The following is a 14,596-nucleotide window of genomic DNA, read 5'->3' on the forward strand; positions in this document are numbered from 1 at the left end:
GCTTTTTTTTTTTTTTTGGTGGTTGGGTGGGGGGGGGGGGGGGGGAGCATCATATAGAGATAATAATAATTCGACTTCATTTGCTTTAACAAACTGCTTACACAACTAAAATTAATTACCTCCAGCCCAAGAAACTAGTTGGAGACACAAGTCGAGACCCCAGATTTGCTAGTGTCTTATCGGTACAGTTCTACTCATGGATGGGAACTATTTTTTTGAACAAATTGTGAAGATTAGGAGGTTGAGAGGATAACTTAGACCTCAAATAAATTGGAAAGAAAACGAGTTTCACCAAATGTGCCGGATTACCAGAAGAAGGATGGAAGTATGGTATACACTTTATCTTTTATCTTATGTTTCCTTGGTTAAATGGCCTTTCAAAGACTTTAGGGGTGTCTGGTTTAAGGACAGGTTGTGCAGGGTAGCAGTAAGAGGATTAATAATGCAGGGTGGGTAATCCGGAGATTATTTCTTGTTGAATGTTTGGTTCGTTGTATTAAAAATTAGATATACACAATATAATTCTAAACACGTGGTTTTATTTTAAACTAAATGAAATAGATTTTATCATTATTTACCCTTGACCTTTTGTAACAAAATTTTGCTTACAAGATTCCATTCCAATTCCTACACAAGAACAGCAAGAAACCTGCCATTCCTCACAAATCTTGCAGAATCCCAAAACTTCTCTTTCTGATATATAAATTAATCTCAATTTGTTGGGTCTTAGTCACCAAAAGAAAAAGGAAAAAGAAAAGAAAAAGGTGCTCAAGTTGGAAGCAGTGCTGTGAAAGGCGATCGCCTCATCACCAATGGCGAGAGGCGAGGCAATCCTTCATCGCATTTTAACATTGTGGTGAGGCGATCGTCAAAAGGCGACGCCATGGCGACAAAGGCGAGAGGCGAGAAAGGGGTCGCCTTTTGTATTTTCTTTAAAAAAGGCAATCAATTTAGGGTTTTAAATGTTAAAAGGTAATTTTAGGATTTTCGACTAGACTCCTCAGGCGACTAGCTAGACTTTTTCGGCAACTCCAAAGTCCAACCAATATGTATTTCTTCTTTTCTTCTTCTTCAGATTTCTTCTTCCTCTGTTTCTTTTTCCTTCTTCTTCAGAGTCACTTCTACCTCTGTTTTTTTTCTCACTATTTTGACTTTTGTTCTTTTTTTTTCTCATTCAAGTTCTAAGTATGTATTATCTATTTTCAGCTTTTGGATTGAAATATTTTCTTATATGTTATTGCTATTGAGATTTTGATTATATATATATATGCAATTAAATATTTTAATTTTTTGGTAATAATTGGGCCACACTTCAAAAAGGCGGCGAGCGCATCGCCGCTCGCTTTGCCTTGTGGCAAGACAAACCCTTGTCGCCTTTCGTCGTCCGAAACACTGGTTGGAAGTGAATCAGTTTAAGTTGCCTCCTTTACATGGGAAACTTTTCACAAGTCAAAACTTCATATTTTGGTTAGGACTATTATTGAAGCTTCTTTTTGTCTTGGTGATGGACATACTAATGCGAAACATTCAAGGGGAGGTACCCTAGTGCATGTTATTCACTAATGACATAGTATTGATTGACGAGACGCGAGGTAAAGGGAGGCTAGAGGTTTGGAGACAGATCTTGGAGTCGAAAGATTTCAAGTTGAGCAGGACCAAAACTGAATACATAGAGTGCAAGTTCATGGTTGTGCCTCATGAAACGGACGTGGAAGTGAGGCTTGATATAGAAGTCATTCCCACGAGAGGAAGTTTCGGGTCAATAATCCAAGGTAATAGGGAGATCAATGATGATGTCACACATTGTATTACAGCACGGTGGATGAAATGGAAGCTTGCATTCGGTGTCTTGTGTGATAAGAATGTGCCATTGAAACTTGAAGGTAAGTTCTACAAAGTAGTGGTTATACCGACTATGTCATATAGGCGAAATCTTTAGGAGTTTCTTGTTATTCCATCTGTTACTATTTATCGTTTCTAACACTTTGATTATCATGTTATTTTGTGGTAGTGACTGTTCTGTTTTTAGTATGCGGTGTCATGCTTTCTTTAGTATTTTGTCTTAGACTTCTTAACTCCTGTTGTTTCTTTTTTGAACTGTTTTGTGATGCTTTTACTTGAGCCGAGAGTCTATCGAAAACAACTTATCTACCTTGTAGGGGTAAGGTCTGTGTTCACACTACCCTTCCCAAACTCTACTTGTGGGATTACACTGGGTATGTTGTAATATGAGCAGAGTATTGGCAAGTCAAAAACTTCTACGACTACAAGAAGAATGTAGCAGAAATGAGCATGTTGAGATGGACCTGTAGGCCCAACTGGAGAGATAAGATTAGTGACGAAGATATTTGGGACAAGATAGGAGCGGGACCCGTGGTGAACAAGATGCTGAAATAAGACTAAAATGGTAGCGCAAATGCTCCAATAAGGAGGTGTGAGAGGTTGGTCATTGTGAGAAATATAAGAAAAGAATATTATTGAATTGTTGTTGTATCTACATTGTTACATAGAGACCCAATTTATAGACACTAGAATACAATCCTTTACCAATTAGGATACTATTTACTATTCCTATTCATATTCCTATTCTAAATAGGATTGTATAAACCTATTCTATTCTAATAGGATTGTGTAAACCTATTCCTATTCTTATAGGATTGTATAAACCTATTCATATTCTACCAGTCATGATAGGCCTGAGGAGAGGTAGAGGTAGAGGTAGATCAAAGAAGTATTGGGGAAAGGAGATTAGGCATGACATGATGCAGCATCAGCTCACCGAGAACATGACCCTTGATAAGAGGGTGTTTAGTTCAAGAATTAGGGTAGAAGGATATTAGGTAGTTGTACGTATTTCCTTTCCATACCACGAGTATTAGTAATTTCTTATTCATAGAATTCTATTACTTCCTACAATTTCTTTTGCTTCGGTTATCTCATTATCTTGTTGTTTTTGCTTGTAACTCTTTTCTTTTTCTTTTACATTTGTTCTTAAGTTGAGAGTCTATCGAAAACAGCTTCGCTACCTTCTCAAGGTAGGGGTAAGGTCTTCGTACACACCACCCTCCCATATACCACTTTTGGGACCACATTGGGTTTGTTATTATTGTAAACGCTTTTTTTTTTGGAGTGTAGAAGGGCTTGAGAAGAAGAACTAGTATATGTTATCAAGGATATTTTGGTCTTTTAGTAATTGATCCCAATATAGGCAATACAACGTAATTGAACAAGAGATTAATCAACACATAATTTATACCATGATTATCATTCTAGTACTTCAAAACCAATGGTCTCTATTCCTCCCAAAGTGCCTAGGTTTTATTGGATTGAATTGTGCGCAGTGTTAGATGCAAGCAAACTTGCAAAAAAAGGCGTTAGAGTTGTACCAGATGCCAACATCCAAGGGCGTGCCTAAATGGTCAATGAAGTGGGTTGGAAACCATGAAGTCTCGGGTTTAAGACCCGGGGAGGCTAGGTGATTTTTTTCAATTTATTCAAGTCATGGATAGAGTTATCCAATACATGCGTTGGGCTGGGAAGATAGAAGGTATTCCTTGAATTAGTTGAGGTGCGCGCAAAATGGCCCTGACACCACGATTATAAAATACATTTTCTATTACATGTTATTTATGTTGAATGAAGATATATATTGGTGCATTGTTCACTAGCGAGGTAGCCCTGCATTTTGCTTTGATCCTGGATAGGCTGAATTGGGTGATCTAGGGAAATTAAGTTAGACAAGAAGAATAGTAGAGGAGTATGTGAAATACATTTCTTGCATTTTTAGGGTAGTTTGGACAAAAAAAAGCCAAAGATACTTTTTTTTACAAGGTAAAAGTTTATTGACTAAGCACCAAGAAGATACCAAAACCAAAAGTTACAAAAGACTGTTGGGAATATCCATGAGGTCAATTACAACATCTCCCTAGCAGCTCCAAAAACTCCATATGTTGATCTATATTATCAAGGAAACTACTTTTACACCAACAAAATAAATTATGTAAACACTTAATTTTAACTCTAGAAATATGGTCTTTTTGTCCATCAAAACAAGCTTTATTTCTTTCTAGCCAGATAGTCCAGAATATGCACAAAGGTATAGTTCTCCAGATTTTGCTTCAAAGCTTTGTGTGTTCTTTGGTACTGCCAACTCTCCAATAATTCCTTCACACGCTGAGGCATGATCCAAGATATCCCGCAAATACTGAAGAAAAATTCCCAACATTGTCTAGCTATTTTGCAATGCAAAAGAAGGTGATTCACAGCCTCCAACTCTTCTTCACATAAGTAACATCTATTACTTGGTGCAAAAAACATTTTTTGAAGATTATCCTGAGTAAGGCAAGCTCCCCATGCTGCAATCCAACCAAAACAAGCTACCTATATAGGAGCTTTAGTTCTCCAAATCTCTTTCCATGGCCAACTAGTATTCCAAAATCTTGTTTGCTTCATTAGAAGGCTATAGCACTTTTTTACTGAAAAGGTTCCATCATTACTAGCTATCCATACTAGTGAATCCTCCTTACTCTGATCAATGTGGGTATAATCCAGTTGGAGCAATTGACAAAAGTCATCAATTTCCCAATCGTTCAAATTCCTTCTAAAATTCATCTGCCATCCCGTGTTGAAGTAAATATCAGCCACAACTTCATCTTTGTTATTGCAACGGCTGAAAAAAAGAGGAAATCTTTTGTTTCAAGCACTCATCACCCGTCCAGAAGTCGATCCAAAATTTATTTTTTGCTCCATTCCCCACCTCCAATTTGGTGAATTGTTGAAACTCGGCCCATAATTTACAAACCTTTCCATATTCCCCCTCTAGTGTATGAAATATTTGAAGGGGTGTTCCAGCCTTGTCTGCTACCATAGATTGCTTCAATTATTTTGATCCAGACCACCCTTTCGTTCCTGCTAAATCTCCAAAGCCACTTAAACAACATGCTTTTATTGTGCAATCTCAAGTTTCTAATTCCCAATCCACCCCCTTCCTTAGCACTAGTGACCACTTGCCATCTAACTAAGTGAAACTTTTTGTTGCTACTATTTCCTTCCCATAAGAATTTATTCCTCATTATGCCAGAGACACTTAAGTTATGCTCATACATGATATTAGATAGAAATGCTTGTGTATTTTTGAATTTGGCTGTATTATTCTAAATGTATATGATGTAGTAACCCCTCTAGAACTCTTCATATCTCTCGAGTTCTAGTGAGATGCTCTCTCTTCAGAAACTTGAGTTCCAATATTATTCATCACCTACTTTGAATTTATTAAAGGAACCAAGCTTATCAAGGGGAGGCTAATGAAGCCTTTGCTTTAGGCCCCCAAATAAAAATTTGAGGCCTCAATTTTTTTTAATCAATTGTGAATTTTATGATTTTTTATTTTCACTTAAATAATATAAAATTTAGATAAAAATAAAAAATAGAAAAATTTCTTTATGTTAGATAATATTTTAGAATTTTGAATTAAACGACTCACATCCTTGTATTGATAAATAAAATTTTATACAACATCATCCAACATATCCCCTCAAGGCTCTGAGCCAGCTCTAAGCCACCTACTCTTTTAATAATCCACTATAAAAGTTTACCATAGTCCTTCTACTTCCTTCTCTCCATTAATGATGTGTTATCTAATTTACTTGTATGGAATTTATGGAACTTTTCATTATATTTTCATCAGACTCATTATCTATTACACTTGCATGGATAACCTACTTTCAGGGATCATTTGATTTTTTATTGTATTTTCTTAACCACTTAGATAGCAATTATTTATAAATTAATCCACTCATTTTATTCTAAAATCACCGAGATGCATTTTATAAATCGATTTACTTTACTTAATCAATAAAAATTCTTTCTATCCTTGTTCGATTTGAGAGAAAAAAATTTCTAACATTGTCTAGAATCTAATCTCTTCTCCATTTTATTAGAGGATAAAAATAGACACCTTACATAGATTGGTAGACTATCCAATATACTATTGATGAGTGTAATTCGTCAACCAATCCTTTGAAAGACAAACATTGTCATTTATAATTTGATAGCTTCTCAAATTGAGTCATACAGTCCCTACTAAGAAATTATGTTCTTATGTTCATCCCTAAAAGACATTCCTAAATATGTAGTAGGTAATGGAAAAAATCAGACTTTGAAGACGAAGTCAAATGAAAATGATAATACTACAATTTGGTTTAGACAACACGAGATTTTGTTGTTCTAAGAGTTCCATTCTAATAAAAAAAATTGTCTTACAAACATCAGAGTCAATATCTGTGTGATCAAAAATAATTACGTTATAGTTCCAAAATTACCTTAGGGATATAATTATGCTAGAACCGGATAATAGAAATCATTATGAAACTAGGGATGAATAAAATCCAAAAATAATACAGGGAAAAAATAATTTAGCAAATTAAAAAAAAAAAAATTGAACAACACTAAGTAAAACAACACACCTGAAATCTGGTCGTGAAACAAGACTTCTAATGAGTGAAAAATCAAATACATTCTGCACGTTATCAGTAAAGTTATACATATGTATCATGGAGTTCATTTAAAAAAAAAAAACAGAAATTTAAACTTTTTAGGTTACTCACTTCCATTAGTTCCAAATAATCAGCCACAGGGTCAACCACCTCCACACTAAAATTTCCATATTTTGTAACTCCAAGTTGAGAAAGATCAACATCAGGAATGTCAGCAATTTTTATTTCAGAAATCTACATAGCCCTTATGAAACAAGGAATTCAGATGTTGAATCATTTACCAATGAACTATAACAATTTCATACAGCTACCTATATTGTGTATGTCTATGCATATATAGCACTAAAGAACCTTGCGTTGAATCATAGCAACATTAAGTCTTCTAATTTAGAATAAGAATAGCATATTATTTAGCACAAGGTGATGGAATCGTACAGAAAGGGTATTTCCATAGATCTTGTCCGTGATAGACTCGGGAGCTGGTTGGCCGCTGCTATAATTGAACTGGAAAAAAAATGATAATTAGAAATATTAAGTTCTTGGACTATTCAATTTAGAGAGGTCGCATATCAGAAGTCAGAAACAGTCAATCTAAGAAATTCAATGTGGAACTGGCTTTTTGTAAAATAATAAAACAAAGTTTAACTGTGTATTTCAACAGTCAATGGGACAGCTAAGAACAAGCAGTTCCAGATTTCCGATACATGTTTTCTAACTAGATATTTTACCTTGATACCCCAATCATACTCGGGACCACCAGGGTTATGGCTTGCACTCATTATAAAGCCACCATTTGCCTGCGGATAACTTTAAGTGTCATTCAAAAATAGCAAAGAAAAAGCAAATAAAAAATGAAAGCAGAATTGTCACCTCTCTTTTCCGTATCACAGCAGACACAGCTGGAGTAGACAGTATACCGTCCCTGCCAAACACAGATTCTTCATTTATATATATCAACTACTTTATTCTCATTTTTCGATAAGAGCACAAAAATATGCATAGAACTATGCCAGAATAAGGGAAACCCCAAAAAAAGAAATGAAACAATTCTACCTATATGCTAACACTTGAATAAAAAGTGGAAGGATATGGACTCTCTGAACAGATAGCATTATAGAATATTATCATAAGGATTGATTGCAAGAAGATATGGCTCAGGGAGACTGTAATTTATTACCACATGTGAGTACAATGAGCTAAGCATTTCAAAACTAACATTCAGAAACACATGGAAACATAAAGCAATAAGTTGAGAAAAGAATTATTTCAAGCAACAATATCACTAAGATGTGAAATTTGAAGAATTCATTCGTGCTAAAAGTGTAACTTGGGACACTCACTTGCCAACCAATATTTTACCAACACCGTTACCCGCAGCAATTTTAATGATTATCTGCATTGTAGCTTAAGATGCATTAGAGATCAGAAAACCTCAGATAGTCTTCAGGAATCAGGATACACATGAAACACAAAATTATATACAAACTTGACCACTACCTGTGCAGCTTCTCGATTGAAATATCGACCATCACCTCCTAAGACCAAGAGTCCATTCTTATAATCCTCTAACGGCAAAGAATTAAACAATGCCTGTATTGAAACATCACAAAATAATTGCACAAAATTGAGTACACTTGGAATTCAATATCACCCAAGCTCAAAGAATGAGAGGAACCATACCTGTATCCAATTGGCAAGGTAATTGTCCTGCATAAACACTTTAACCTATAGACAAAAGAAGCAGAAGTCATCCAAATGAACAGTAAGCAATAAAAAATTTAATAAACCAACAACAATAACAAACCAGTGTAATCGCACAAGTGAGGTCTGAGGAAGGTAAAATATACGCAGCCTTAACCCTACCTTAAGTGGTAGAGAGGTTTTCCTATTTATTTTGGCACACCTTCACGCAGGCGGAGTTCACTCTGCTTGGAGGGCTGTTATGTATTATTTCATTATGTATCATATTGTGTTGTATTGTATCGTACAATATTATTTTAATAAATACAACATTTGGATAGATTGTATCATTCTCCGTCATTGCGATATGTCTGATAAGCCTACGAGAAAAGTAAGGCACGGGATGTAGCTACTACGAAAAAATAGGGTAAAGGATAAAACATTAAAATGTGATAAATGAGAAGAAAATATTAAAAGTAACCAAGGCAATCACACCAAATTGGTCCTTACACAAAATGGGACTTTTTGTAGCTAACAATGAAAATGAATTTAAATGATACTAAACAACAAATTTATATAACAATCAAAATAAACATCGTATTTGAACTAACAATACAATACAGCGGGTAACAATCATCCAAACAAAGTGTAAAATTTTAATAAAACCAAAAGAAAAGGCACCTTTTTGCGTAGACCACTGGTACCGGTCTTTTGACCTTCAATAGGCTTGGTAGGAACTGATTTAATCTGGCATTCAAGTAAATCAAATTTTCCATTAAATCACATAAAAATATACACGTTATATAGTGATATTTGGAAGCAATTAGATACCTTGAGATCCTGAGATTGGGCAACAGATGTAGAAGGAGATGATGGAGAAACAGAGGATGCACTGACAACGAAAGGAACAGGTGAAATTGTTCGAAAAGAGTATTTGAATGAAGACAATTTGGGGAAATTGAGAAATGAGAAGGATCTATGGTGATGATGAGATGAACTGATCCCAGAACACAACGATGGAATTGAAACTCGTGTGGATGTCAATGCACTCTCCATAGCCATTACTGAAAACAGCAGAAGAAGAAATTCGAAGAAGAAGGAAGAACTATTGTATAGTGAATTCAGTTCAAAAAACAAAAATAGAGTATTCAGTATAGGTTGGAGTAAAAGAGAAAAATGTGGGATATTTTTGAAAATCTAATGAGATTCAGCGGAATTGCATAGCCGCCACATGCTTTATAGATTGCTTATCGGCACTATTACTCATGCTTTATGCCACCCGCTTCACGTGAACTTCCTCTTTTTTCTCAAAATAATTAAAATTTGCAAATAATTGTTCAATAATGAAATAAAATAATATTTCAAGTAAATAATTCCTTTTCCTTCATAGAAGTTTTCTTTTTTCTCATCCGGTTTTTTCGGTAATCATAGAAGCCTGATTAATTCAGATTTGTAAGAAAAGAAAATTATTTTTTTGATGTTTAACATTAAATATTAATTATTTGAATTTTCAAAATCTAATACTAATATGAATTTTATGATTAAAAAAACTTATATCAATCATTATTTCTTAAGAAATGTGTAAAATTCATATTAATCTGAGGGAGTATGTCAAAAAATCAAATAAATGAGGAAATTTTTCAAAAATAGGAGTAATTTTTAAAAATATTTACATCACGTTGTCTAATATATATAGAATATATACAATATTATACCTAGAAAAACTATTTTATGTAATGTATCACCTTGTGTAAAATAATTCTGAGTGAAATTATTTTTCTATGCATAATTTTTTTACTTTTTTCAAGTTAAAGACATGTTCAGATACAATCTCAATTTTTAAATACTTACTTATTTTTAGAAATAAAAAATCAAATGTTGGTTGTATCAAAAATCTGTTTTATACTTGAACGCTTACTAAATACTGTCCAAATTAAATAAGTTCATTATTGGTATTTTATAAATCAATTGAGCAGACATTGCAAATCTTTTTTCCTATATAAATGGACAATAACTGTACCTATTACAATTTATATTTTTTTTCATGTAATATTACATGAGAAGACTTATTCGGTTCCCATCCGAAAAAATAGCAATTACAAATTTATTGGGGTTCAAAAAAACTATGTCTAATTAACGATCCATATTTCTCGATGGAACGTTCCAAAATGTTGACATAATCCACCAATGATGTACAAATTATAGGACAGTCGGTGAACGGTCCATATATTCACAACCCAACATTCCAAATTCCAATAATGATAAATATGATTATTTATTCAAACTACAATAGTTGAATCATTTTATCAATCAAGTAGTAGCACTAGTGACCAAACTGTTTATGCAATATTTTTTTCTATCACCATTAGTAATAAAATAAATGACATCTTAATTTTCATGAACAATCAAATGATGTTAAATCAAGGGGATATTTGTGAATATACTATATATTTAACACATTTTAGTTGTTTACAAAGCGTAGTCAACTTTATAAGAATTTTTAAAATAAAAATATCGATAAAAATTTAATTATAAATAAAAAATAAAATTATTTTCTTATATGTGTCGGAAGACGGAAGTTATGAATAAATGAAGAGACAATTCTCTTGAAAAGTGAAGGCATCTAAGTGATGAAAACTTGGTGAACTGCTTGATTTCTTTGCCTAGTGACGTGATTGTTTTTGCCCTATATATTATGTTGGTGAGTTGGCTATAAAGAATAGCCGTCTTAATATAATTGTATATTGCTAAACGTACTTTGTAATTTAGAATTGCTTTGATATTTAGAGTGTATTGTTGATCTAGGTAGGAGTAGACATGTTTGATGGGCGTAGGTAAGAGTGTAAGTGTTTAATCGGTTATTTTAGGGCGAATAAATGTTAAAGTGTGAGATCGTGATTTTATGCATTTACACGTGTTTTAGTCAAGCTTTGTTAATTCATGATTGTATTTGTTCTGATTGAGAACAAATACGTTAAATACTCCCGAATTTTAATTGCTCATTTCTATTTTTTGGAACTAATTCAATGTGCTACTCGATTTGTAGGTGAAAAGATCGACTTAAAATATCATGCATCTGTGTAATCAATAAAACCTTAATAACATTGGTTAGAATTTATAAATTCATATCAATATTTGATTTCACTCGATCAATATCTCCACATAAAAGTGAAACTATATCTTGCATGCACACTAAATAAAATATTATCTCATGAATAGTAATAGCATGATATATAAGTGCACCAATTGCACTAAGACCAGTGGTGGAGCCAGAATTTTCAATAAAAGGGTTCAAAAACTGAAAAATAGACACACAAAGTAGCCGAAGGGGATTCGACATCTACTATATATATCTAAAAAGTTATTTTAACCATGTATAAATTATATAATTTTCCGTCGAAGGGGGTTCGGATAAACCCCCTAATAGTAAGGTGGCTCCGCCATACTGACTAAGACATGGTGCTTTCTAACCATTTTCACGAGATCTAATTAGTTGATCATTCCTTATGTTGAACAATCTCACAATCATTAGAGTTAAACAATGAAAACTCTTTAAAACTCGATATCTTACCCTCTTGATGAGATGGGACTTAACTGCATTGACTTACCCTCATGAATCATTCGCATAATAGACTAAAGTGCTCAGTTCTGCAAACTTCAGCCCACGATAATATAAACAATTATATAAAAAATACTCCGTATAATTTATCCTAAAAATTAGCGCAATCAAAACAATATTCTATCATTATTCACATTTTCCATTCTTTTTTTGTATGAATAAAATTGAAATTAGAGACACATATCATCAATTCGTCACCAATCACACAAATCAAAACTTTTTGCATCACAGGATTATGATAAGGTCAAGCAGTTTCTTTATTTAGAATATTATAATATTCCTCAAGATCATTTAGAAGAAAATGAATAAAGATATGACTAGCCATAATCTTACCAAATAACTCTTTTATTTTTACCTGCAGTAAAATAACTCCCTCATTTAAGAAATTTCGTGGAGCAGAGAATATTCAATCAATAGTACTAATATATGTTATGAATTTTTTTGCAAGCTAAATACAGTGAACGCAATTTTGTGTGAATGACATTTGTGGTACTGATTGAAATATGATTAGAAATTCATGTTGATAATATAACGTGTTGTTAAATTAGAGGAATACAAGATAAAAAGCTTTAAAAATAAAAGCATTAGAAATAAAAAGACATAATATAAGAGTTTTTTTCCTTTCTTCCAAGCATTTTTCAAGTTTTCAACATCAAATATGAGTTCTTATGTCTCTATTTATAGTAATCACAGAACTAAACATATAAATAGTTATATTGATTGAACGTATGGTGAATTTGAGAGAACTAGTTTATTTATATATATTTAGAAACAAATAAAAGTTGCATGTTTCTGGACTTGAGATATGCATAATGCATGATTCCGTACAAAAAGATGCTTACTAATTAAAATAAAACATGTCAAACATCATTAGCAAATTTTAAAGAATGAAGCAAAACCATTTGCACACAGCTGTAGAATTTAGCATTAAGAACTAATTATTTTTTATTCTTAGCCGGAAAAAGAAAACATATAAATTTGTCTGCACATATATATACACTAGATGGGATTGCCCGTGCTCCGGACAGGCCAAAGTTCAAGAGAAGCGAGAAACCAAATTTTTTATCTAAAATAAATAATTTTTCATTTGTTCAATTATACAAATTTATGAAATTACATAATTGTTGGAGTCTAACATTTATCAAACAATGACAAAGTAAAAGTTGCTCTGCCCTGCTTTATAAGATGAAAAAAAACAATGAAAAATATGTTTCTTAATGCAAGGAGTAACACTGCAACATGTGTTTGCAATGACTTTGAGTAAAATGTATCATTCCGTGACTTTGGCTGCAATCGAGCTGAGAAATGAGCATAAACTTAGGAAGAGTACCTGTGGTTTAAGTTTGGTAATTCACAAATAAATATAGTTTGGTAGTTTTTGACTAATTATTTGGTAATTCAAAAACAAATATAGACACACAAAATGATGTGCCTTCACAGGAGAGTAACTGGTCATGGCAAAGTAAGCTGCAACAGTGTAAGTTTCACTAAGCTTTATGAAGAGTCCCTGTGAGCAATTCGATTGTAACATCTTGTATCAAGCTTCAGCTGTGTAAGTTTCACTAAGCTTTGTGAAGAGTCCCTGTGAACAATTCGATTGTAACATCTTGTATCAAGCTTCAGCTGTGTAAGTTTCACTAAGCCTTGTGAAGAGTCCCTGTGAGCAATTCTATTGTAACATCTTGTATTAGATCTTTATTTCTGCAACTTTGAGAAATTAACTAAATTAAAGGAAAGTAACCTGGGAGTGGGACGTGATAAATCAACTGTAGATATTGGGATTTAACCACCTCCTCTGTTTGATAGATAAGTACTTGAAACTACTTTTTGATAGATAAGTGAAACATAAGTTGGTGTTTTTCAATACTTTAAAAGAACGTGGATATTATGAACTTAGACTGGGAAATCAATGTTGGAATCTCTAATTGCATCACCTTCTTTGTCTAGCCAAATTTTGATAATGCCTAAAATGTGAAACTCATATATTTTCAAATTCGAAATTTAAGCAAGTAGCTCTCTCATCTTGCCCCTGTTAGCTTGTTATTGTTTAAACATGTGATGTCAGTAGTTCCACATTATTGATTAACAAAGAATCAAAATCAATTTATCAATGAACAATGAAATGATATGGTTCTTACATATAAGCTAAAAAGGGGAAAATAAATTAGCAAATCATAAAGACTCAATTACCAAAAAAGCAGCATAAATATCCAACTAATTTGAATCTACCATTCCAACATCATATTTTTCACTTTGGTGGAATTCATCTATAATTTACATGGTTCCAACTTCACATTTGTTGTAGCATTTTCTGCTAATTCAACAGTTTCTTTTACTTAAAGTCCATGGATATAGTTCATATGAACTTACCTCATTTGCAAGGAAAAACACAATTTTGTTGAGAAACAACAACCAAGGAAATCTTAGTAAATATCAGTTGCTACCTTCTACCTGAATTTTAATCTCTTCCTCCCTCATTTTATACTTTCACTATTCCCAGTTTTGTTAAGAAAGGAAACAACAACCACAGATCAATTATATTAGACAGGAACCAGTATTTTAGGGACAACTTATATTTCTGTCAATCTGAACTACATTTAAGGTTCTTCCATGCTACCCCTAAGAAGGTCACTATGATAATTGAATGTTCTAGGAAGATATTAGTAAAAAGTAGGAGTAAACAATTTGGAGAGAGCTTAGTGGGAATCAAATAGAAAGTTGCACAATTGTCTCACCATGACTTTTTCACATACAAAGTTGTCATTTTAAAGCCTTTATATGACGATTTTATATATTTTCATTT

The 14,596-nt window shown here is 33.0% G+C and overlaps 1 protein-coding gene across 1 annotated transcript in view; it reads right to left on the reverse strand.

The window, feature by feature from the left end:
- LOC102585015 (phosphoglucomutase, chloroplastic-like) overlaps positions 1-9,356 on the reverse strand; it is a 16,703-nt gene extending 7,347 nt beyond the window's left edge. Inside the window, 10 exon segments of the mRNA NM_001288352.1 lie at positions 6,465-6,517; positions 6,606-6,728; positions 6,930-6,998; positions 7,223-7,291; positions 7,365-7,416; positions 7,835-7,887; positions 7,992-8,084; positions 8,175-8,219; positions 8,856-8,921; positions 9,006-9,356. Coding sequence (NP_001275281.1) covers positions 6,465-6,517; positions 6,606-6,728; positions 6,930-6,998; positions 7,223-7,291; positions 7,365-7,416; positions 7,835-7,887; positions 7,992-8,084; positions 8,175-8,219; positions 8,856-8,921; positions 9,006-9,236 — 854 coding nt within the window. The 5' untranslated portion in view covers positions 9,237-9,356.
- Between the last annotated feature and the right edge of the window lie 5,240 nt (positions 9,357-14,596).

This window comes from Solanum tuberosum, unplaced genomic scaffold (genome assembly GCF_000226075.1).
Source record: "Solanum tuberosum cultivar DM 1-3 516 R44 unplaced genomic scaffold, SolTub_3.0 scf00414, whole genome shotgun sequence".
Taxonomy (NCBI): Eukaryota; Viridiplantae; Streptophyta; class Magnoliopsida; order Solanales; family Solanaceae; genus Solanum; species Solanum tuberosum.